General features: G+C 42.5%; 2 protein-coding genes across 2 annotated transcripts in view; both read left to right on the forward strand.

The window, feature by feature from the left end:
- LOC145403088 (uncharacterized) overlaps positions 1-18,108 on the forward strand; it is an 89,690-nt gene extending 71,582 nt beyond the window's left edge. The window contains exon 16 of the mRNA XM_080274920.1: positions 18,103-18,108. Within this exon, the coding sequence (XP_080131046.1) occupies positions 18,103-18,108 (6 nt within the window). The remainder of the gene's footprint in view (positions 1-18,102) is intronic.
- Positions 18,109-18,210: 102 nt separating this feature from the next.
- Positions 18,211-26,814, forward strand: part of LOC145403089 (uncharacterized) — a 31,336-nt gene continuing 22,732 nt past the window's right edge. The window contains exons 1-2 of the mRNA XM_080274921.1: positions 18,211-18,288; positions 25,238-26,217. Of these exons, the coding sequence (XP_080131047.1) occupies positions 18,216-18,288; positions 25,238-26,217 (1,053 nt within the window). The 5' untranslated portion in view covers positions 18,211-18,215. The remainder of the gene's footprint in view (positions 18,289-25,237; positions 26,218-26,814) is intronic.

Here is a 26,814-nt window from a genome sequence, read left to right on the forward strand (position 1 = left end):
ACTGGTTGAAGTGGAGACTCACAATAGACTGGTTGAACGTGTACACAAACTAGAAATGGCTTTCAAAAATGAAATTGATGAAATAAAGAAGCAAATGCACTTGCAAAAGGAAGAGATAGAAAAACTAGGAAGGGAGGCCAATAAGAAAGACACAACCATCAGTGAACTAACAGTGGAATTGAGTACGCTTAGGAAGAAAGTGGGTGAAATGGCAAGTACAGTAGTCAGTCACGAGAGTGTTATGGAAGAGTTCAAAAATAACACAGAAACAATTAGGCAAGCAAGCAGTCTTATGGACCAGAGCAGTGATATTGAGGAGAAGATAACACAGGTGAATGAAGCTGTGCAAAGCTACAAAAATGATGTAGAAACCACGTATGCTGAAATGGTGAAAGTAAAGAAAGACTTAGAAACAAGGGTGGAGGAAAAAAACATTAAAAAGGAAGTGAAAAGAATAATCCAAAACAATCCAAAGTTAGTCAGAGATTACGTAGAGATAAACAAATCAATAGTAATCACTGGTATAGAAGAGGAAGAAGTTAAAAACAAGATCACTAGAGACAAAAAGGAGATGGCAAATGTAATGAGCTTACTGAAAGAAGTATCAGAGGAAATCTGTAGTAAAGACATAGAGGAACACAAAAGGTTAGGGAAATACGAGAAAAGCAAGACAAGACCGCTAAAGGTGACTTTCCAGAGTGTAAACACTGTGGAAGAGATATTAAAAAATGCAAAGAATCTTATGGAAAAAGAGGAGTTCAAAAATGTATGGATAAAAATATGCCTAACACAAGAGGAACTGGAATTACTAAAAGAGAGAAGGGAGGAAGCAAAAACAAAAAATGAGGGAAGATCAGAAGAGGAGAAGAAGAAATTTTTTTTACAAAGTAATAGGATTGCAGGTACGAAAGTGGTACACAAACAGGATGGAAGAAAAAGGAGGAAGGTAGTAGAACCATGTCATGGCAAGTATATAAACAAGATGATAAAGTTGATGTACTCAAATGTGGATGGAATGGTATCTTAATTACTAGAGATGAATGATTATGTCAGAGAAAATGAACCACAAATAATATGCCTAACTGAGACAAAATTAACACCAAGGATATCCAATGACATACTAAACTTAGAGGAATACAATATATGGAGAAGAGACAGAAATTTAAAAAAAGGAGGAGGAATTATAATATTAACCAAGAAAAATCTAAAAGTCAAAGAAATAAAACTAGATATACCATCACAAGTAGAACTGATTCCAGTAGAGATCGACACATCTGAAGGTAAAGTAATTGTAGCCAATTTGTACATGCCACCCAGATCAAACACATGGGAAAGAGACGAATATGAGGACCTGGCAGAGAGTACAATTCAGAGTATAAGATCATTGCTACATAAAATGGAAGAGAAATCGGAAAGAATTATACTAACTGGGGACTTCAATACAAATATAAATTGGAATACTCTAGATATAAATAGCCAAGAAAGCTGTTGGGACCAAAAGCTCCTGGATCTCGTACAAGAGTTTTTCTTAACGCAACATGTGAGGGAAACCACCAGAAAAAGAGGACTTGATGTACCTTCAGTGCTAGATCTAATATTTACTAGGCAAGAAAATGATATTGACAGTTTAATATATCTCCCTCCACTCGGCAAAAGCGATCATGCAGTACTGAATTATAACTTCAGGATAGCATATGACATAGTAAACAGCAATGACAGTTACAAAAAGAGCCTAAACTATAAAAAGGGAAATTATCAAGACCTAAAGAAGTATTTCTTAGAAGTTGATTGGGAAAATTAGCTTAGAGGACAAGATTTAAATGCTGTATATAAAAAATTTTGTGAATTTTATGAAATAGGAGTCCAGAAGTACATCCCACAGCACAAAGAAGCAGACAAGAAAATACAGAAATGGTTCAATACAGAATGTAAAAAATCAAAAGAAAGAAGAGATTTGTTGTGGAATAGATACAGAAGACACAATAGTGAAAGGGCGTATAATAATTACAAACAGGCAAGAAACGACTATACAAGAATGAGGGAAGCCCAAAAACAGTTTGAGGAGGATATAATAAATAAAAGTAGTGATCAACCAAAGCTGTTTTACAGCTATATCAGAAGCAAAACCAAAGTAAAAGATATAATACAATCCATTACGGACGAGGGAATCACTTATACACAAGAGAAAGATATTTGTGAATCACTAAATAGGAATTCCCAATTAGTTTTTACAGAAGAAAAAAATTTTGAGAGGGACTATGTGGAACAAGCATGTCCACACATAATACCAGATATACAAATAGCAGAAAAAGTAATACAGGAGGGGTTAAGTAGATTAGACAGAGGAAAAGCAAGTGGTCCTGATGAAATTTCATGTTGGGTATTACGAGAATGTGCAAAGGAGTTAAGTAAACCATTATTTTTAATTTTCAAGAAATCCTTGAGTCAAGGAAAACTACCTGATATTTGAAAAAAAAAAAGCAAATATTGTCCCCTTATTCAAGAAAGGGAATAGACAAAATCCTCTCAACTACCGACCAGTATCACTGACAAGTGTTGTAAGCAAGGTATTAGAAAAAACTTATAAGAAAAGCTTGGGTAAATCATCTAGAAGAACATAGTATGATAACAGAAAGACAGTTTGGTTTCAGAAAAGGAAAATCATGTGTTGCTAATCTGTTGAGCCACTATGACGGAGTAACAAACACAATACAGGAAAGGGAAGGATGGGTGGACAGTATCTATTTAGATTTCAAGAAAGCTTTTGACACAGTACCACACCAAAGACTTTTATGGAAACTGTACCATCAAGGAGGAATTCGAGGTAAACTGTTTTGTTGGATGCAAGACTTTCTCATAAAAAGAGAAATGAGGACAGTACTAAGAGGAAACTACTCATCATGGAAAGAAGTGACTAGTGGAATACCACAGGGTTCAGTGCTGGCACCAATCATGTTTTTAGTGTATATAAATGATATAAACAGTAACACTGGAAATGAGAGCTATCTGAATATGTTTGCAGATGATGCAAAAATACAAAGGAGAATTACTAGCACAGACTCTTGTAGGGAGCTACAAGAATTAAATAAACTTCATGAATGGAGTAGTACATGGCAAATGGAATTCAATGTGGACAAGTGTCATGTAATCAAGTTTGGTAAAAGTGGAAAAAGACCTGATTGGGATTATAAGTTAGGAAATAAAACCCTATACACATCAGAAAAAGAGAAAGACCTAGGTGTGATTATCAATAACAGACTATCTCCGGCTGACCACATCAGCGAGAAGGTACGGAACATGTATACACTGCTTGCAAATATGAGAATAGCATTCACATACATAAATGAAGACATGCTAAGAAGGATAATAACATCATTCATTAGACCAACCCTGGAATATGGATCAGTAGTCTGGAGTCCTCATCTCAAAAAGCATATAGACAAGATTGAAAAAGTTCAAAGGGCCGCTACAAGATGGATACCAAGCTTGAGGGACCTAAGCTACGAAGAAAGACTAAATAAACTGAATCTACCAACACTACAGGAGAGAAGGAAAAGAGGTGACATGATAATGCTATATTGGTGCATATCAGGAAAGGAGAAAATAGACATAAATGATTACTTAACATATGGAGAAGCATCAGCAAGAGGACACTGCAAAAAACTGCATAAGAAGAGAGGTGATAAAGACGTAAGGAAATTGTTTCCCAAACAGAGCAATTGATCAATGGAATGCACTACCGAATGAAATAGTGTGTGCCAAAACAATTCACAAATTTAAGAATATGTACGATAAATATGGTTTAAGACACGGGACAGTACGAGCTTGACTCATTCCTGTAAAGATACAATTAGGTAAGAACAATTAGGTAAGAACCAAAACGTTACTCCGGCCGCTCTATCGCGTACGCGGTGTAATAATACTCAAGATATAGGAATGCCATGTTGTTGAACCTTCACTGCTATATATTCAGTTCACTTTTGCAACGCTTTTCTGTAGGTTAGCGAAGGGATCAAAGCCAGTTAACTCCAGCCTTCACAACCAGATGTCTCTCTCGATGCCACGTAAAATGGCCTGGTGGGAGCAAGACTATAAAAAAATATACATCAACGGAATGAAAAGGTTAGAGGAAAGTTTGTTGTATGTTTGGGCTGGTTTTATGGTACCTTTGCATCAATAGCTTATGTATATGCTAGGGAAGAGAGGGAGCTGAGAATTTCGCTACTTTTAATCGGACTTCGCTAATTCCAGTGTAACCTAACCTAACCAAGTCTAACCTACCCTAATCTTACCTAACCCAACCTGAGTTAATGTGGCTCAGACTTATCTCTCTTCTCATGTTTTACCTTCATACTATAAAGCTCAGTGGGCCTGTATGAGATAGCCAGACATGACTTTTATGTTACTCCACTATAATTTTGTCTTCTGCGTTGAATTTTTAATATAGTATTTTTCAATACAATTTATTTCATCTGCATAAATAACGCACAAAAAGGATATTAACCAGCCATATCCAAAAGTAAATCGCTAAAGGAGAGGTGCTAAGGAGCCTCATTATCCGACGTGAACACTGGCCATGGTATGAACGTGCATGAGAGGCCTGAGACATGATTCTGTTATGCTGGTGATTTTAAGGCGACTTCTCGTCCTAAAAACACTAGCGACTGAAGCGGGGTCCTCTTTCTAGACCGGAAGTAAAGCACCCACAAAGGAACAGGACATAAAAACCAGGCAGTGCACCTTAACACATCTATTACCTTAGTTCTAAGCGTTACAATACAACACAGAGTATATTTGAGATACAGGGGAACAGGGACACAGAGTTAACATTCAGCACCACAAAATATAGTTACACTCAGTACACACTACAATGCTCATATAGGGATATCTTGAATTATATATGGTATTGTCTATGTGTCACTTTTAGGCAGGATATACACTGAACTGATCACAAAGGGGATAAACAAGACTGGGAGTCTGTAGGGGAAATATTACTATAAATAAGATAGGATGCGGATAGCGACACTTGACACAGTCACCTGGTCACGGCGACGCTCACATTCTGGCTTTTGACCGGCCCGCGCACCCTAGCCTTATGCGTTCACAGAAAGTTCTTTTATTGGGGGGACTTGGATAATTACTCTAAGGTTCATTCTCTGTCCTGCCGACACTGAGTTCTTTTGGACTATTGGTTACTGCACTGTTCTTCACTTAGTCACTGTTCACTATTCTTTTCCCCGATTTGTTCTCGACACAAGGGGCGTCACTATTTACCTGTATCTCCTGGGTAATGTTCACTCCGTGACAAGGGCGTGAGGGTAGAGCCCTAGGGGGACCCAGCCTGCAGAGGGCAAGGGATTACCCGCAGGGGAGTCACTGCCCGGGTCACACTCGTCGGTGGGGTGCAGGGAGGCCCTCCCGTCTGGGGGCCTCTACCTGAGAGGTGGCCCTCGAGTTGGGGCCTCGTCGGTGTGGTGCAGGGAGGCCCTCCTGTCTGGGGGCCTCGACCTGGGAGGTGGCCCTCGAGTTGGGGCCTCGTCGGTGTGGTGCAGAAAGGCCCTCCTGTCTGGGGGCCTCGACCTGAGAGGTGGTCCTCGGGACTGGGGCCGAACAGCTGGAGCAGTCGGGCCTGTCGTCTCTGGCTCCATGGAGTGAGGGAGCCGGGATCGCCTTCGTCGGGAGCCGGTGGGTCTGGCCTGGGTGTCCTGGAACTGCGGGCACCTAGGGGAGAGGCGCCGACAGGGCTGGGCTGCGGCAGCTTTTCCTTCGGGACTCGGGCAGGAACAAGGATCTCCCAGTCGTGGGAGGTAGGTCCGATATCGGGCCTTGCCACCACTCTAGTGTCACTGTAATGCTGTGTTTTTAAGACGACTTCTCGTCGTAAAAACACGAGCACTGGACGGGGTCCTTTGGCTAGACCGGATGTAATGCACTAACAAAGGAACAGGGCATAAAAAGAGACAGTACACCGAATCACATCTATTGCTTAAATTCTATCCCTTACAGCGCTACATACACAACATTTGGTACACAATTACACAGAGATACAACAATACACTTATAATTGGATCCAATCTACTTTTGCACAGGGCACAGGGCAGTCAGGGATATGGGTTACTGTTATTGAGGAGAGATATCACTTCACTGCGATGGTCAATCGAGAACACTGGTCGTGCCACTGGTGGATAATAATAAACGGGGGAGTCTCACTTATATTCACTGTGATCGGGAGTCTGTGGGGGATATGATACTACAATAAAGGTAGGGTGCGTGTGGCGACATCCGACACCGTCACCTAGTCGCAGGGAGGCACTTCATTAGCCTTTCGGCTCGTTCACACACCTACCTTCGACTCCACAGAAAACTCCCCGCTTCCTTTCTGAGAGGGGGAACTGAGCTGTTTAATGTTCAAGCACGACTTACTCCGATATCACTGTTTAACATAACTTTTATTTGTCACTGCCACTGTGCATTGGATCACTGTCACTGTATTAGGGGTCACTGTCACTATCACTGTTCTACCCGTGTTTCCTGGGTAGTTGGGTCACTAGTACTTACTGTCCAGGGAGGTTCCCTTGTTTAGGGCCTTGACCTGAGGGGCGGCTCCTTCCTAGGGCCGCACTGGTGGGGTGCAGGGAGGCCTCGTAGTCTGGGGGCCTCGACCTGATCGAGGGCCCTCGGGACTAGGACCGAACAGGCGGAGGATTCGGGCCTGCTTCTTCTTCTGCTGGGGCGTGAGAGAGCCTAGGTCGCCGTCGTCGGGGAACGTGGTGGAAGGCCTGGGCGTCCGGGGTCTGCAGGTGCTCAGGGGTAGAGGCGCCGTCAGGGCTGGGCTGCGGCAGCGACTCCTGTAGGGCTCCAACAGTGCTAAGGAGCATCCGGGTGTGGGCAGTAACTCCGCAATCGGGCCTTGCCACCACTCTAACGCCTCCGCTTGGCCAAGAAGCCTGGATGGCGACGAAGGGCTCCCCGGAGGGAAAGAGGCTTGAGGGAGACTCACGCTCTTCGTGGTTCCCTGAGTGTGTTCATTGGGCTGAGGTGGGGCTCCACTTCCCCTAGTATGGACTTTGGCTGGCGCCGTGAACTTGTCTGGCGTGCGAGGGACACCAGTAGGGTGATCGGGGTCGCCCTTTCGCTGAGGCAAGCGGCTGTCAGCGTGGTGTTCCTCCCGTAGTAGGGAACAAGCCGGAGTGAGGGGCACGAGGGCCGCACTCTCTCCAATACGGACAGAACCTGCCGTCAGGGAATTCTCCACCCTGGTACGTGCCCCAGTCGTAACTGAGTGTCTGCCCGTACGGGAATCGACTAACGGAGAAACGGGATCACCCGTCTGCTCCGGCGAGAGGCTGGCCCCGAGTCGCCGCTTCCGTAATTGGGTAGCGCTACACGTACGGTAGCAGGGTCTCTCTACCCTGGACCGTATTCTGGCCGTAGCCAAAGTACAACTGGAGAGGGATGCGCACAGGCAACTCTCTCTCTCCTCAGCGTGTTAAGGCCGGAGCCTGGGGTCACCTTCCCCTTTACACACTTTGTCAGGCCGTAGCCTGTGTCTATTTCTCTTTTAAGGCCATAGCCTTGGGCCTCTTCCTGCCCTTGGGCCTCTTCCTGCCCTAGAGGGTGTAGCAAGACCGTCAAGACGGTGCTACTTGGGACTGACCTCTTTTCAGTCCCACCCCTGGTCTGACGGTCACTACCCCGCCCGCACAGTAGTTCAGGTTGTCTGAACGCCTGGGGTTGGGGCACTTGCGAGGAATAGGGGCTCAGGGCCGGGATGTCCCGATGACCCTCTTGCCCGAGGTCGCTAGCCTCACCTGTGTTTCCTCCTGGGGTGGTGGTGGGGTGGCGGCTCGGCGGTGATGTGGGGGGTGGTGAGGTGGGAGGTCCTGTGGCGGTCTCGGCGGGCATTTTAGTCACCTCTGGGGCTATATTCCCGGGTGGTGACGAAGGGCTCCCACAGGGGGAAGAGGCTGGAGAAGGACTCACGTCACTCGTGACCTCTCTGGTACGTCCTGAGGCCGGAGCCTTGGGTCGCCTTACCCTGGTACGTACGTTGGCTGTGGCCGTGAGCTTACCCGGCGTACAAGGAGCAACTGAAGGGCGTACAAGGCCGCTCCTTCCCCGCCACGTATAGGGACCGTCAGCACGGTGTTGCTCCCGTAGCAGGGGACAAGCCGGAGTGAGGGGCACAGAGGCCACACTCTCTCCAGTACGTACTGAGGCTATCTTCAGGGGCTTCTCTACCCTGGTACATGCCACGACCAGAGCCGGATGCCTACCCGTCTTACAGAGAGCAACTGAAGGGCGTACAGGGCCGCTCCTTCCCTACCACGTATAGGGACCGTCGGTGCGGTGTTGCTCCCGTAGTAGGGAAAAGCTACACGTATGATAGCAGGGGCTCTTTACCCTGGTACGTACTCTGGCCGTAGCCGGGAGCTGATCTTTCCGACCAGAAGCAACTGAAGGGCGTACGGGGCCGCTCCTTCCCCGCCACGTATAGAGACCGTCGGCGCGGTGTTGCTCCTGTAGGAGAGAACAGCAGGAGAGGGATGCACTGGGGTAACTCACTCTCCGGGGTGTACTAAGGCCGGAGCCTTGGGTCGCCTTACCCTCGTACACTTTATTAGGCCGTAGCCTTGGGCCTTCTGCCCTTGGGCCTCCTGCCCTAGAGGGTGTAACAATTGCCGTCAATACGGTGTTACTTGGGACTGAAGCTAGTTCAGTCCCACCCCTTTTCTGACGACGGTTGTTCCGCCCGCAAGGTAGTTGCCTTTCCCTGGTCACCAGGTGTTGGGACAGTTGCGGGGAGCAAGGGCCCAGGACCATAGTGTCCTGGTGACCCTCTTGATTGGGGTCACTAACCCCAGCGTTGTGTCCTCCTGGGGTGATAGTGCGGTGGCGGCCCGGTGGTGGGGTGGGGGGTGGTGAGGTGGGAGGTCCGGCGGCGGGCACGGCGGGCATTTTAGATTCCTTAACTCATAAGACAGTTAACGGTTACGTATAAAATTTTCCATACCCACTAAATGTTTACTGTCCCTCTGTTAACATCGAATACTAAATACCTTACCCCTAAAGGTTGATATCTTACTGTTCACATGTAATACTAAATACTTTGCCCACTAAATGTTTATAATCTTACTGTTAACATCTAATACTAAATACTTTACCCACTAAATGTTTACCGTTCTACTGTTAACATCTGATATCAGTGGATAAATATTTGAATTTGTGAGGTCTCTCTTGGCCTATCGTATGAGGCTGTATTTAACTTCTCTCCAGCATCAGTTAATTTATTTTATACACCACCACAGTAATGTAATATTTTGGCTGAGTCTGCTTCTGCGTCGTAATTATGTTAACAGTACTGAGTGATTAATGGATGTATTTTCATTTGTGTACAGAACTTTCTTGCAGTGATGTGAGTGATGTTAAGTGATTTGCTAGTAAAGCTGGATAATTTTACTGCTGTTTCATTCATCTCATTTTCAGTAAGCTATTGCCTGTTATCGTTAGTTTTATGTCATTTCAGTATTCATTATCACACCCCATATCCATTGTGCTTATCAGAGGCATAACACAGCCCCACATCATCATCTGTATTGACCCATCTTGACACGAAAGGAAGAAAAGAACATAATCCTTTGTACTGTCAGAGGCTAAATACATCAGAGACAACAGCAACAACAATATCTCGCTCGTATTGCAGTACAACATTTAAAGTCTTCCCTCACTGGACCTCGTCGAAATGGAGATCTTGTAAATCGATGGTTGCATGTCAGTATCTGGGGGAATGGGTGCTTCCTTATCTATCAGGCATCACACCCTCTTCCAAGTGGTCACGGGCCACACCAACATCCACTGTTTAGACGTCTGTCTGATGAGCTCCTCCCCTCACTTGAGGAGGGGGAAGTTATGATATATTTACTTTTTTCTTTTCAGGAAAATACCAAAAGCAAGAGGAGTTAGAGTAAAAAAAACTTATTGCATTTTGAACAAATGAAACTGTTTTTGGCAAGCCGAAGAAAAGATTTAGCACGATGCTAGGTAGAAACATGTACAGAACAGCATATTCAGTAGTCAGTTAGCGTCGAAACCCTCAGAAAGTTGCTCTCGCTTGTGGACAGCATTAAAACAAGCGAGATTAAACCATGGTATTTTTGCAGTAGTCAGAGCGTTCACGTGAGGAATGTATGCCTCCATTGCCAAGAGAATCATCTCCGTAAGGCGTAGAGCACACTCAAATGTCTCTCGGCCCTGGAAACTATTATTCGAGGAAAGTCAAAGAAGTACTGCCTGAGGAACTCAGCTTGCCCCAGACGCTACCTCGTCGAGAGGATCTGCAGGCCTTACTGGAACGATATAGAACAGGCTGCAGAGATAAAACTGATACTGGAGAAGTCCAAAGGAGAAAGAATATTGACAGAGTAAGCAGAAGGATTACCCATAAAAAAAGTGTATATCAGAGCTCTCTCCAAGACGGTCAGGACCCGGATAAAATGCTGTATGAGCCGTTCTAAGTCGTTAAAGACAAAAAAGATGTAGACTTGTTCACCAGGTGGATTGGTAAAAGGAGAGGAGAACCAAGAGTGAGAATGGACATTGCTCTGGAGATTTTTGAGAAAGGCGGGATGGAGAGAATATGTTCATCTTCAGAAATTAATAACAGAATTTTTGGTAGTCGGTAGAGTTGGGGGAGCAATACAACTGATGTAATTAGTCCGAGATTGACAGGATAGTCGTAGCAAGTGAGTGAAAGACGAGGGAGAGGTTGTTGCACATAAGAGTAGCCTGTGCACACAACAACACCTTTGGATTGGAAAAGGATATAGGAAAAATTGGAGGATAAAAAGAAGGGTATCCTTAGTCAGTTGAATCGCAGAAATAGAAGTTGAGGATAGAGGGAGGAGCGGTGGTGCTTATCAGGGAGGAATTTACTGGAGAGGCCACGAATGTTACAGAAATGGCAGTCTCAGGCAATGGCTCAGGACATCTTGGTTATCATCAGAAGAGGGGGTGAAGGTGGGGTCGTTCCTATAAGTGAAAGAAGACCTGGATATAAATCGATTAGGTGAGTCGAATTCTGGGCGAAGAAATGACAACCTCTGGCACACACAGAAAAGACATACGACACCATTACGTATCTCCCATGCAACCCACCTCTTGCCTACACACCCCTTGCCAACTACGCATCTCCCACGCAACCCACCTCTTCTGCCCTACACACCGCTTGCCAACTCATCTTAAGTCGTGGGAGTTCCTTGCTGCAGTCCTCCGTAATGAACATGTTCACTCTTTCCGGTGAAGTATAAATGATTGCACATCCTTCATTCCGAGGACTCCAAGGCCGGGTGTTTGGTCACCATTTAATAAGTTATGAAATAGAAATTGTGATGTGTAACGTGCATGTAGTTTGGTGTAGCGGAGAAATGTTTAGGAGAGGTACGGTAGTGCTCGACAGAGAAAATGAGAGGAAAGGCTGCGAGTGTTCCAGAAATGAATGATAAAAGTGTCATACGAAGCCCTGGAACATCTCATTTGGCTGTCACCAGAGGAGGGGCTAAAGATATGGGTATTAATGGGCCCACTCTTTCGGGGGGGGGGGACTTCAAGACCGGCTGTTGGATTGCCATCATTTGTAATATATAATGTGTAATATGCATTAGTTTTGTGTAGACAGTAAGAGGAAAGTTATTAGGAGAGTACAGTATGTTGGACAACCCTCGCGTTACCGAAACACTGAAAATGGTCAGCAAAGAAAGATGGTCAGGAGTTCAGTTATGAAAGCTAATGAAACGTGAGCTCCAGCCCTCCGTGTCCCAGCCTTCCATCCAGCTTGGGTACACTGTCCTGTGCGGCTATATCCTCCTTCTCCAACATCCCCATCTCCTCAAGAAAGGGGCAGTGCCTTAGTATACAGACTGAAGTATCCAAGTTTACAGACTATTCACGAAATAGTTAGTTACGAGGACTGAGGAAAACAGTTGGTCTTACTGACTCTTCTACGTTATTATTGATCACCAGTGCTGTATGGTACTTTGTGATGTTTAACGCTGTCCACGTAGCTCTCAAAAGATGTATGATGTGTTCCAAGTGCAGTCTTCAGCCTTTACATCACGCTGTGTCCAAGGTTCTTAAAAATCACGAAATGGATAAGGTCCCAGATGTTCTTTCTCCATCTATCTGTAGTCAGACGCCATAATCCAGTAAGGGGTGGCCTTTGAGTTAGTTATTTTCGGGGGGGAGGGGCACTAACCCTTTGTTGATAGGTAGGAAACACGCATGGGTTGGTTATATGTTACCACAACGCTGTAAGTGGTTTCCAGGCTTAAATGAAACAATTGGGCATGTCACTTAATCTAAAGCCACTTGAAAAGGAAAAAAAAAAATAAATAGTGACAGGAAAGTTGGGAGAAAAAGGAAGAGAGGAAGGCAGACACAGAAAATGAATGGTGAAGGTGAAGGAAAAAGTAGGCAGCACTACATCAAGTGAGTGGATAATGGTCGCCACCACCAACCACCTACCCAGACGTTACTGATGCTTTATAGGAAAAGAAGTATTAGTATCTTGTGTGTGTGTGTGTGAGAGAGAGAGAGAGTGAGAGAGGATGATTAGGTAGGCTATCTACTGAGACCCGGAAGACTAGTGTCAAGAATTAATTTTTACATCCCTCCACCACCACCACAACTAGATATCCTATGATTACCTATTCTAACCATACTTTTATTATAATAAACTACTTGGAAATTTGCACTACAAATTTGCATCACCATAGTCTGTTCCGACCACCAAGAAAGTAGCCCAAAAGTCGCATTTCCGCTTTGAATATAGCACAGATCCCGCAACCCACAAACTTTACCCACTAATCCCATACTGTCGGCGGTTTACCATCCAACAGAGTTGCCAAGGTTCCAAGTTTCCCGCATAGCTGGGCTAGGTTTAAGTGGATACGTCATATCCCCTTAAACCTAGCCCGACTATGAGGGAAATCTGGATCCTTGACAACTCTGGTGGATGGTAAACAGCCGACGGTAATGATGGTGGCAATTCCTATTAAAATAGAAAATAATATATTTTATTTTGCTTAATTGTTGTATAATTGTCTGTAGAGGTGCTTTGAGAGAAACACTGAGACTTAATTAGGTACGAAAGTAATAATTACCGCACCACTCCCTTCTAACCCCTCGTTATATACTATAGGCAAACCGTAGTTGATTTTTATTTTTGCCTAAGTTTTTGTCATTACAGAATCCTACATAAACGACTAACAAAAAGTATATATATTATTTAATAAAACAGAGATTGGTAAGGAAAGTATAGAAACGAGGTAAAATAATACATCAAGCTGCCCTTCCTATACAACCCTATTTTAGTGCCTCAGTGAGTAATCAATTGCATGAATCATTTTAAAGGGTCGGCTTGTCTACATGCTTTTATAGGTAATATCCGAGGCTTTCGTCGTCATTCACTTAGAAGGAGGGTGAAATAGGTTCCAATTGAGGCTGTGGTGGCTTGAGGTAAGAGTGTAATCAGTGAGGATGCAGAGGAAATGCAAGAACATGAGCGGCCTTGATCAAGCCTCCATGGTCAAACAGACAGAGGAGGCTTTGTGTTGGTCTTAATTGAGTTTTGTGGATGTCACGTCCGGTGTGGGTGCTGGTGAAGAGGCATTTACATATATCCCGCCAGCTGCTGTAATGGCAGGGTTGGTATAAAACGGAGTGATGTGAAAATTACCGAACAAACTGGAAAATTGTGAAGCTATGTGGTATGTCAAGCCCGGCCAAGATTCCTACGGTAAGTTAACCCCATTCAATTCTGTTATTCGTCATTTGTAGCCAGACTGGAGCGTTGATTTGATGTATAACCAAGGAGACTCATTCCTGCCTGATAACTGTGGTGAGGATCTTTGAATTTCATGCAACATAACTTGGTATTCAGGTTGTGGGAGTGGCCTACATTCATCAGGTGAAAGCTATCTATCTGTCTATTGCCAGACGCCTTGGTCAGTCTATACCGGTAATTATCGCTGTTATCTACCTCCCACTGCCATTTTTACATTCTGAAAAACCTTCCTTTGGTTAATATTCAGGGAATTGATCCTGCACATGATTTTGCTGAATTGTGTTGGCAGTTAGTATTTGTTTACTAACCTGACATTGTTCTGTTGATGCTGTGTGCCAGTTTTGTACATCAGTAGTGCTATTATACTGTGAAGGGAGCAGCATTTGGTTAACATATGCTTTAGTTTAAGCAGTGGAAATACTTTACCAATTCACTTCCTCTTCTCCCTGGATGTTTTCTGTAGTTTTCTAATAATTTTCATGTGGTAAATGATTGTGTACTGGTAATTTTGTTCTATTTTAATTAGTGTCCATTCTGATCCAGTCATGTTTGTTTCTGAAGCTTAGTGGCTGACTTTCTCATACCTGCTCAGACCAGCCAAAATTTATTGTTCCAGCTGTATTACATTTGTCAAATGAGGCAAATTCTGTCAAATCCTAAAACAAAAAAATAAATAAATAAATAAACTCCAGGGTTATGTGGAATCCGACATATGATAAGACTCAACAATGAAGTGAAAAAAAAAAATAAAATAAAAATACAGTGACTGTAAAGATGTACAGAAGTGTTTTTTCAAGTATGAAGAGGATGCATCAATAAACAGGGAAAATAATATTACGTAAGGCTTAGGTTAGGTTAAGTTTGGGTAGGTTAGCAAAAAGTAGTTTAAGTTAGGATAAACTAGGTTGTCACCAAAATTTTTGCTATGTTTGGTTAGTAAGGCGCCGATTCTGACGAGGCATCCATCTGTCTTAGTGCACCGCAAGATAGTGTCTGTCTGTCTTCAGCACTATCAGGGACTCAACAAACACTGCTTTTTAATAAGATTACCAGCACTGGTATGTACATTATATGGTCGAATAGAAGCTTATGATTAGGGGCATCACAGAAGGATCTTTTCGTTTGAGTTTGCTATATCCCTGCTTGTTGCCAATTTTCATTTTTTTTTTCCATACAACAACTGTTTCCTGCTGACACTTTTTGCAGATTCTTATGGGCTGAGGGAAAGGTGTCTGGTTTTGACAATGAGAGTCATACCGGTAACCCATTTGGGAGTCGTTTGCTTGTTAGGTTTGAGCATATCAGCTGGATGGCTGTACCTTTACTTACACTTAAAAAAAAAAAATCATGTAGAGATACTGGAAAAGCATCTAAATAATGATGGGAAGCAGTTGTTGGAGAGAGAGAGAGAAATAATTTAGGACTTTACCTATTTCATAGAGAAAGAAATACGGACTCTAAGGTATTAGGTAACTTATGGCAGAGGGAGATCTACAAGTTCATCATAAAATACCATTATTGTCTGTATTGTCTTAGAGTGTGTATTATTTGAGAGGAGCATGTGAGGTCACATGGAGAGACAGATTGCCAAATGAGGAAGTGAAGGAGCATTGTGGTGTGGATGTGATAGGAAGTGTTAGGAGAAACACATTGAGGTGGTTTGGCCATGTGGAGAGGATGGAGAGTGAGAGACTGATAAGGAGAGTGTATGTGGGTGAGGTGGAGGGGGGGGAGGGAGGGGGAGGCCAAGGATGAGATGGAGGGATGGAGTGGAGAGATATATGAGAGAAGGGGGTGTGAGCTGAGAGCAGGGCAGTGAAATGGTGGGTGACATGGAGACGTTTATTTGTGGCCAACCCTTACGGGATTAAGGCATCTGGCAATAGATAGATAGATAGTCTGTAAAAGCAAGCAGAGTGGCCTTGACTAATCTGTGAAAACAATATAAATACTGGGTAAACGAACAAAGCTCCAGGCCCAGATGGAATTCTGCCAATTGTTTTGAAAAAGTGTTCCCCAGAACTTGCCTCTGTTCTAGCTTAATTATTCAGGCTATGCATATGTACTTCTTCATTCCCAGATTCATAGAAAGAAGCCAATATCCACCCAATTCTGAAGAAAGGTAGTTCCTTTGACCCCTCTGATTACAGACCAATAGCTGTCACATCTTCTCTTGGTAAGGTATTTGAAACTTTAATTAATAAACATATTGTTAAACATCTTGAATCCAACAACTTAGTTAGTGATAGACAATATGGTTTTCGCCACGGAAGGTCCACCGTTGACATACTCAATCTCCTAACTCATACCATCCATCAATCAATTGGCCTACATGGAGAAACTCATGCAGTAGCCCTTGATTTTTCTAAAGCTTTCGACAGAGTATGGCACCATTCCCTGCCTTCCAAACTCCCTTGCTATGAACTAACATCTTTTGTTCCTTTGATTTCCTCATATATCAGTGACAGGAAAATAAGAGTAAAAGTAGATGATGTATATTCTAATTTCCACTCAGTTAACTTCACCGTGCCGCAGGCATCAGTTCTGGCGCTAACCCTGTTCCTGGCTTATATTAATGATCCTTATCTGTCACCCACAGTCCCAGCCGCTCATGTGCAGATGACTCAACACTACATAGTTCATTCACACTAAGACACCCATTTACGAAGTCTAATATCTCTACCTGTCAACTCAGTACAGCCATCTCCATATATTAAGACCTATCTACGATCAGTGAATGGGGACAAAACAATCTTGTCTAATTGCTAGTTAAACTAAATATATACAATTTACTAATAGACAGATATTGCCAGATTCGTATATTACCTTCAGTGCTACTAATATTCCCATCTCCAGAAGTATTGAAATTCTTGGCGTCTCACTTAACAATGCCCTCAGCTGGACCTCTCACGTTAGATCACTTGCTAAAACCTGCCTCAAAGGAACTTGGATTATTGTACAGAGTCTGTAACTTCTTCACTGACGAGCCGTTAGCTGTAATTTATAAGAGTCATGTGCGCTCTCAGCTTGAATATTGTTCACCCTTGTGGAATGGATGTGGAGAGGTTGCATTAAAACAACTAGACAAAATTCAGAACAAAGCTGTTAGAATTATTAACAACCCTGCCATTACAAATAAACTACCTCCCCTACAAATAAGAAGGAATGTTGCCTCCCTTGCATTATTTTACAGATATTTTTATGGCAAATGCTCAGACGAAGTTGCGTCCATGGTGCCACCTCTCCATGCCTTCCCTCGTGCTACACGGGCATCTGGTAGTGCTCATGACTGGAATGTCAGTCAGCCATATTGCAGAACTTCTGCCTATCAGAATTCTTTCATTCCCCGAACTGCTTCTCTCTGGAACTCGCTTCCCCAGAGTTGTTTCCCTCCAAACTTTGACCTACAGCTGTTCAAGTCTAACTGTTACAGATATTTTATGAACAGAGGACACCAGTAATTTGGTGTACCGTATGGATTATTGTTATTCATTTGTTTTTCTGTCCTCTGTTGTTATTTAAAAAAAGAAAGAAAAAAAAAAAAGTTTGGATCAAGCAGCAGAAAGACCTTACCAGTTTGCTTCTTATTGTTAGCAACAGTTTATCTTCCAAAATTTTCTTCAGATTTTTAAAATGGTAAACGATTAGCTACTTCGTTGATGTTTTGTTTATCTGTTTGCATGTTGTTTTGCTTTCCTGACACATGTCTTGGGCATAATGGCGGATACTTATCAAAAGCTATACAGCTGTACATAAATTCATTTGGCTTTTAAGTTACTGTTGGTTAGGTTAGGTTAGGTTATTTGTTATGTTAAGTATGGTTAGGTTGGACTGGGTTAGGTTAGGTTTGGTCAGGCTAGGTTATTTTGGATTACATTAGTTTAGGTTAGGTAAGGCTAGGTTATGAATATGTAAGGCTAAACTGATACAGCTGGGTGGGAGTCCACCAAAATCCAACTCCCTCACTCAGATGTTTAAGATTATATTACAGAGGTTTTCAGCATAGTGTAGCTCACTTGTGTGCAAATTTTGTGGAAATATCTGTTGAGTGTCTTCATCTTTTGTACCTATATTAAATGTAGCAAAGGTTATGACCGTAGCACTACTCCACATTGTTTAGTACGGTACCAGATCTTTTCTACAGTGTATACTGGTAATGCATAAAGATCTGAGTTTTGCACACACCACCTAGTCCCATGTCTTCCTAAGTCTGCCTCTCCATTGGGTGCATTACCATAGCGTAATTGGTGATTTGTTGGCAGGTGTGATGTAGTGTGGGTGGTGGTGGTGGTGGTGCCGGGTGGTGAGGATGGTGGTGGTGGCAGGTGCTGGAGCTAAGGGGGCCGGTGCTGGTGTTGGTGCTGCCCTGCTGTTGATGCTGCTGCTGTTCTTGGACTCAGCTGTAGGGGACCAGTGTATTATACCGGCCCCTCACACCTTCTTTATTAGTAAGTATCATGATGAGATGAGATTCATCTGAACGGTACATCAGATTGTGTGTGTGTGTGTGTTTATAATATATATATATATATATATATATATATATATATATATATATGGCTGGGGCACATATACAGAAAAGAAGGTTGTTTAATACAGGATGTGCCAGAGTGGATTGCTAAAGGAAGAAGAGGTAGAGGTAGGCCGAAGGAAACCTGGTTGAGGACAATGAAAAAAGAAGCAGGAGAGGAGTGTTGGTGGGACCTGAAGGAGATGGCAAGAGACAAATATTGGTGGAGAGAGTTCATTGAGACCCTATGCATCCCGTGGGGTGCCACAGGAAATGATTGATTGATTGATATATAATCATAAATGGATAAAGCAGGCTGTAAGGTAGAGGTGATTTAAGATTTTACTTGTAATCTTCCACACAGGTTCCACATGAGGCGTGGCAGATGTCTAACCAATAATCAGATTCAGTCTAGACATTAAGGTTTTTGTGGGGGCAGTTATTTGTTGTTTCAGGTGATTCACACAGTGTCCACATTGTATAGTCATTTACAATTTTACGTTCCAGGTCTAGATTGTGTGTGGGTCAGGAAAGAGATTGTAATTCTGATTGAATTATAGATAATTTCTCCTAACTTGATAAAATATCCTTAACCTCTCTCAGTTCAGTTGATGGTTGGGTGTAGTTAGGTTGGAGTGTCAATTTGACTATAAGTAAGAAGAGTCACTCCTGCTTCATAAAAAGGGACCTAAGGTTTGTAAAATTACATGGAGCCATGAATTATGATTTAACCCGTGGATTGCAAGCCACAGCTCAGGCTGTGCTGGCTGTGCATTACTGCTAACTACTCCACCCCTTCCCAAACTTATGCATGGCACTACGCAAAGATGGAGAGAGAGAGAGATTTTTTCCTCTCACCAGATGATGCCCTGGATGTTTATATTCAAGTTTATGATAACCAATTTTTTTTTTTTTTTAAATTCATTTTTTCACTACTCCCGTATGTAAACTTACACATGGCCCTACGCAGAGATGGAGAGAGGGAGAGAGATTGTTTCTTTCCACCAGATGATGCCCTGGATGTATATCTTCATGTTTATAATAAAAAAAAAAAAAAAAAAAAAACATTTTTTGCACAACACAGGGTGGGAAAAAAGGGTAATTGCACAATCCACGGGTTAATGTGTGGAAGTGGATCAGCTGTCAGGTGAAAGAAAACCATCCATAGTAATGGTATTATGGTTTTGTGTCAGCCACATCTCTAACAGGGAATGTACAGTACAGTCAGCAAGATTTCCGACTGCACCACCTGGTTGCGGGATTTGGCTAACGTGGCATCAGCGCGCGCCCGTGTGTGTGTGTGTGCCCGACATTTTTTCGAATCGCTAAGCTTCATCCTCCGAATTATATTATGTGGCCATTGTATTATGCTATGATATAGGCTAATAAATATTATGTGATTGGGATAATGGGCTGTGCACTATACCATTTGTAGTCTGAATTATATAAAATAATTCTCTTGCCTTGCAGCGTGAACCACGATACAGGTTGAGTTGTGGTTCAGAAACAGAGGGCAAGTTCACCCAGAAATGGCGCGATGTAGGGGGAAAGGGGGGAGTATGGGAGTAAGCAGCCAACAGTTATATATTCTTAGTCATTATAATATAGTTATCAAGGTGTCAATGTTATCCTGTGCCCTGATTGATGATAAACCTATTTACTTTTATTATCTTTATATAGACCCGATTACACACTAGGATACCCCCTCCCTAGTTAGCGGAAAACATGCCCTGCTCCACCGCCTCGACTCTCTCTCTCTCTCTCTCTCAAACTCCTCAGCTGGCTATCAGTACACACACACACACACACACACACACACACACACACACGCAATCAGTTTGTGCTAATGCGTAATGACGTTGCATTTAGTATGTTTACCTAAAATTTAATAGTGTCAAAATACAAGTGCAATACATAACCACCTCACATTACGGATTACGTTAACCAGTAATCAATACTTATTTGCATAGTTTATGTTTCAGTAATAGTCATGGGGTAGCCAGACCCACACTGATATTTTCGTTAATGTGAAAGGGAATCGTGTGTTCAGTGGCGGATACCAGTTAGTGGGGAGGTGGCCGCTGACACCTCCAATCCTCATAGCAATGGTGGTGAGCTGTAGTGTCACTGCAGAGGTTCCTGTTCCTCCAGTTATGTCAAATAATTAAACTTAACATACTGATGAACAGCCATTTCTTATGGAAAATATAAACAGCCCATATGGAACTATGAAGCATATTGTTGGAGCTTTCCAGCTCTCACGCACAAGTCAGTCTTGGTCCTTTGTTTAAGTATTGCCAGCCTGACAGTGTGTAGTGTTAATGACCATGCTATTAATATTAGTTCTACATGCTTATTTACATTTGGAATAACAGAATTCAAAGCAGGATTTCATTCAGTACACAGAATGCCAAATACAGCATGTGTGTGTGCGTGTGGGTGTGGGACAATACGAATGGTGGGGGTGGGGGGAGTATAGTGAGTATGAAATGTGTGTCATAACGGTAATATGGGTGTGTGCATTCATGGCTAAGGACGGCCAAGACTGATATGTAATCTTTGCCTTTAACACTTGATGACACACACCTTAGTATTTACTTAGGTTCTGTTTATAAGTCTGTAGCATGTTACATTATTATATTATTATAATTATGTTTTGGGGGTGAAACCTGAAACAGCATATGAAGAGAAACACTGAAAAAAAAAAAAAATCCATTATGTGTGGCAAAATACATGAATAACATTATTTCTGGAAGAAATATTGCCGTATTATAACATCGGTTTAAATACGTTGTAGGTGCAGCGATTCTTAAACTTAGAGTATCGGATTTCCTTTGATCAGTATGTTACGTTATACTCAAGCTTTGAGTTATGTATTGTATTATAAGTGATGTCATTGTGGACGTTCACTTAAAATTACATCGAACAGACAGCAAGTGTTAGTAGTTTACCGGTATTTGTTATTAATCACACACTGACCAACTTATTCCTGAGTAATTTTTAAAGATCTTTTTCACGACTGGAAAACAGCACCTTAGGCATGTCAACAGGTGGCAAGATGTCTAGCAAGCTGGCAAAATGTCTAGAGAGTTGTGATTGTGCCAATCAAGAAACCTTCATATTTTAATGGAAAAAAAAAACTGCAATTGTAACATGAAAGCTGCGTTAAGAAATGCACATAAACGTTACTAATTCCTGTATGAGTCCCCGTAATAAAAATCATGTCAGTGAGCAAAATGTATAAGATAGTGTCGTATCAGTTATATTACCAGGTAAGTTATAGTAAGTTATTAAAGTTACTGTTAGATTGTTATACTGCATGGAATATTATCCACTATAATCAGAGGATAATAAAAAAAATAAGAGTTGTATGGATCTTATTCATTAGTAGGAAGTAACCCACCCTCCTTCTCGATCACCTCTCTGTCTTTTTGCATAGAGGCGACATGGTCCGTATGAGCTGTTGCTGGCTTCTGAACTGTTGGGAGCCTGAGGGCAGGTTCACTCTCAGGCTCCCAACAGTTAACCATAATCCCCCATACATTTTCGATGGGGTTCATGTCTGCTTTCTTACTAAGCCAGTCGAGCAGCTGCAAGTCCTCTCGACCTGCAAACCATTCCGAGACGCTTCTCACCGTGTGGATGGGTCAGCGGTCCTGAACAAAAATTATAGGGCAGGGAGGAAACGGATAGTTCCGCTCCTGAACTGAGGGGAGGAAATAATCCTGCAAAATTTCTATGTATTTTTTAGCAGTGGAACTCCCTTCTATCCTGGTGACGTCACCCATACCATGGATGCACACCCACCCAAAGACATTGCCGGTGATGTGTCCACTTCTGGCCTTCTCATAGATGTTCCTACGGTCGTATCTGCACGTGATTAGAATATTCATACATAGCTCATATAGTTTCATTTCTAATATCTTTGACGCTTCGGGAAAAGCCATCGTTTTTCATGTTATGGTTCATTATCCACCATTTGTTTGGTATATTTTATGGGGATTGTAAGGCTTAATAAACAGTGGTGCAAGTGTTGGTAATATGCGTTCATCTAGACGTATTATTACTATGAATATCAATTGATCCCTAAATATTTTTTAATAATATTAAAACTGTTTAGTGATACAGTATAAACATATGGTCGTTAAAAATATCGTCAGTAAATTTATTCATATGCATTAGAATACTGTCGCCTGCGGAAATCTTTTCTCTATCATTAAATTTTATGAATACAAAATTCCTGGTAACAGTCATATGAAGAAGACTATCAACGCATCTCTATACTCTGGCCTTTATCTACCTACTGCTCTTCCACACTCTCCAGTTTTTCCTCAACCTGTCTGTTTACCATAATTCTTACAATTCACCACCAAATAAATTATATATATATATATATATATATATATATATATTATATATATATATATATATATATATATATATATATATATATATATATATATATATATATATATATATATATATATATATATATATATATATATATATATGTGTGTGTGTGTGTGTGTGTGTGTGTGTGTGTGTGTGTAGGTTCTCACTTTTACCTGATAACCGTACACCCACATATCACATTAATCAAGAAACTTCACACTGACTAGGTTACATTCAGCAAATCCACGTGTGCTCTCGTGTCATTTACTCATATCTGTTCGAAGTGGCCCAACATAAAAATAAATAAAACAGAGATTCTGGGTGTGGTCATTCGGGAGGGTCATACAGTAACCATATATTGTTATCAGTGATCATTTTCAAACTACTATGCGACATAGGGTATTGGTTTTACACTTGACCACTCTCATTTTATAAGGAATTACATTGGCCAGTAAAGGAAAGCTGGATTTATAACCACATCAAAAAATACGTGAACTTCGTATCCTATTAAACACTGAACTTGCGCCTTCTCAACGTAGTTTACGTGAAAGTCCACTGAGTGAGCCTTCATGACATAGTTAATACAATATATAATGGATATATTGCATAAATCTATGCTATAGTATAACTTAATAAACTGATCGCTTGGAATCCGGTATGCTACCTTTAAAAACAGATGCTCCTACAGTGTAATCTTATAATGAACATTAAGATAACTATTTTCTTTTGCAAGAAATAGTTATTCATAAAATATGGATTCCATATCACAGTTTTATAATACTTCAGTGTTTGTCTTCATATGGTGTTTCAGGTTTCACCCCCAAAACAAGATCTTAATAATATAATAATGTAACATGCTACAGACTTATAAACAGAACCTAAGTAAATACTAAGGTGTGTGTCATCAAGTGTTAAAGGCAAAGATTACATATCAGTCTTGGCAGTCCTTAGCCACGAATGCACACACCCATATTACCGTTATGACACACATTTCATACTCACTATACTCCCCCCACCCCCACCATTCGTATTGTTCCACACCCACACGCACACACACATGCTGTATTTGGCATTCTGTGTACTGAATGAAATCCTGCTTTGAATTCTGTTGTTCCAAATGTAAATAAGCATGTAGAACTAATATTAATAGCATGGTCATTAACACTACACACTGTCAGGCTGGCAATACTTAAACAAAGGACCAAGACTGTGACTTGTGCGTGAGAGCTGGAAAGCTCCCACAATATGCTTCATAGTTCCATATGGGCTGTTTATGTTTTCCATAAGAAATGGCTGTTCATCAGTATGTTGAGTTTAATTATTTGACATAACTGGAGGAACAGGAACCTCTGCAGTGACACTACAGCTCACCACCATAGCTATGAGGATTGGAGGTGTCAGCGACCACCTCCCCACTAACTGGTATCCGCCACTGAACACATGATTCCCTTTCACATTAACGAAAATATCAGTGTGGGTCTGGCTACCCCATGACTATTACTGAAACATAAACTATGCAAATAAGTATTGATTACTGGTTAACGTAATCCGTAATGTGAGGTGGTTATGTATTGCACTTGTATTTTGACACTATTAAATTTTAGGTAAACATACTAAATGCAACGTCATTACGCATTAGCACAAACTGATTATGTGTGTGTGTGTGTGTGTGTGTGTACTGATAGCCAGCTGAGGAGTTTGAGAGAGAGAGAGAGAGTCGAGGCGGTGGAGCAGGGCATGTTTTCCGCTAACTAGGGAGGGGGTATCCTAGTGTGTAATCGGGTCTATATAAAGATAATAAAAGTAAATAGGTTTATCATCAATCAGGGCACAGGATAACATTGACACCTTGATAACTATACTATAATGACTAAGAATATATAACTGTTGGCTACTTACTCCCATACTCCCCCCTTTCCCCCTACATCGCGCCATTTCTGGGTGAACTTGCCCTCTGTTTCTGAACCACAACTCAACCTGTATCGTGGTTCTCGCTGCAAGGCAAGAGAATTATTTTATATAATTCAGACTACAAATGGTACAGTGCAAAGCCCATTATCCCAATCACATAATATTTATTGGCCTATATCATAGCATAATACAATGGCCACATAATATAATTCGGAGGATGAAGCTTAGCGATTCGAAAAAATGTCGGGCACACACACACACACACACACACACACACACGGGCGAGCGCTGTTGCCACGTTAGCCAAATCCCGCAACCAGGTGGTCCAGTCGGAAATCTTGCCGACTGTACCAAGTAAGTGTTACCCCAGACTGTGACATGCCATTGTTGCTGCACAAATATAGGTCCCTATTTATGCTCTGAGTGCACACAGGCTGGGGTAAAGAGACCCTGCTCAAAGGTCTCATTGTTGACCTAGGAACTGAAGCCGGGACATTAATTTGTGGGCTCAGTGTCCCTCTGATTACGCCACTGCCACATCCCAGTCCCAGCCCTATTATTAACTATGTCCACATGTGTTTCAGATGATCTTGGTGAGATGAATGACCGTATTTGCCACAGGTGCTACCAAGCGCCAACCACGCATCAGCTCAGCATCAGAGTGAACAAGGTACGCCTGTTTGGCTTGTCCTCCATCATGATCTATGTGGATGGGGTACAGCGGCCAATCAGCCAAGACTGTGGCTTGTGTCCAGATGCAGCCACACACAATGTAACGGACAGTGGGGATGGGGAAGCAGAGTGTCAGGAGTGTGAGCTGATTCCAAATGGAGCTCTGTTTGAAATGTACCTACGGTTAGATGCCAAAACTGAAATTCCTAAAGGAGACATCACCTGCCAGAAAATTGCTGACTTCAATATCAGCGTAGCTGTAGCCACAGAGAAGCCTGAGACTGAAGCTTCATCAGGCTGTGATAATGGGTTGATGGTGAGCTTGCCAGTGGGTGGAGATACCTGTTTGGTCAACTCCACTGCTATGACTTTGGAGACTCACTGTCTCATACCAACTTGCTCTGATGGCATCATTGCCACAGACCAACTGACAGAGAAAGTAGAGCATGTGTTCCAGCCACTAGCACCCTCAGAGTCCTGTGTTTGGCAGCTTAATACTGCTGGAAATAAGCATCTCACACTCAGATTCTCTCGGGGCATCCGGCCACATCTCATCGTCTATGAAGAGTCCTTGATGAATCCCAAGTGGGATATAGAATGGTGTCCGGCTTACAGTGATGTTTTTAGACGGGACACTGATGCAGATACTGTGTTTGTGGTATACCACAACCCAAGCAAGTTAGCCAAGCAAGGATCCCTATCCATCACAACACATCCTGACCTGTGCCTGCTGCCACCACTACTAGAAGATGGCAGTGTGGAGTTCCAGCGAGAAGATGGCAGTACTGTGGCTCACTACCGCTGCTCCCCCGGACACACCCTTTTGGGTCCACCCAGCCTCACTTGTACGCAAGGCACCTGGCATGACCCTCCAGCATGCGTCCCAGATAAGGTTAGTGATTGGTCACTACTCATTATGTATTATCGTTTTTGTTGTTGTTGTTGAGCCCCATCTGTCTGGCTGAGCAGACTGATCAACCATAGGCAAGCAACTGCCCCTGCAGGACTCCCGTTTAATGAACTGATGTTTTCTTCTGGTTGTCATGCTCTGTGACAGCGAGGTGCGGGGAAAAGTGTGGAAGTTTGGTTCTTGGATGGAGACCGCATTTGTGCCACTCCACCCAGTTAGCTGGGACACCATAGCAGGCTCCACATCACCCCAATATCTAGTTGTATGGTTACCACCCAGCATTGTAAATGGTTTCCTGGGTTACAGAAAACCATTAGATTTGTCACTTAGTGTAGAGCCACCTCAGGTGGCAAGAAGAGTAATAAAAAGTGACAGGAAAATAAAAGAGAAATTGGAGTAGAGGAGGGCAGACACACAAATAGAATGATAAGTGTGAAGGAGGATGTAGGTAGCACTACGTCAAGTTAGCAGATGTTGGTCACCATCATCTACCACCAAGACCTTTGTTTCATATGGTAGTGAATGTGATGAAGCAGTGGAAAGTGTGTGAAATTTGTATTTAAAAATTGTGATTATAAT

This window comes from Coenobita brevimanus, chromosome 60 (genome assembly GCF_032717465.1).
Source record: "Coenobita brevimanus isolate Jiangsu-jjx chromosome 60, ASM3271746v2, whole genome shotgun sequence".
NCBI classification, from domain to species: domain Eukaryota; kingdom Metazoa; phylum Arthropoda; class Malacostraca; order Decapoda; family Coenobitidae; genus Coenobita; species Coenobita brevimanus.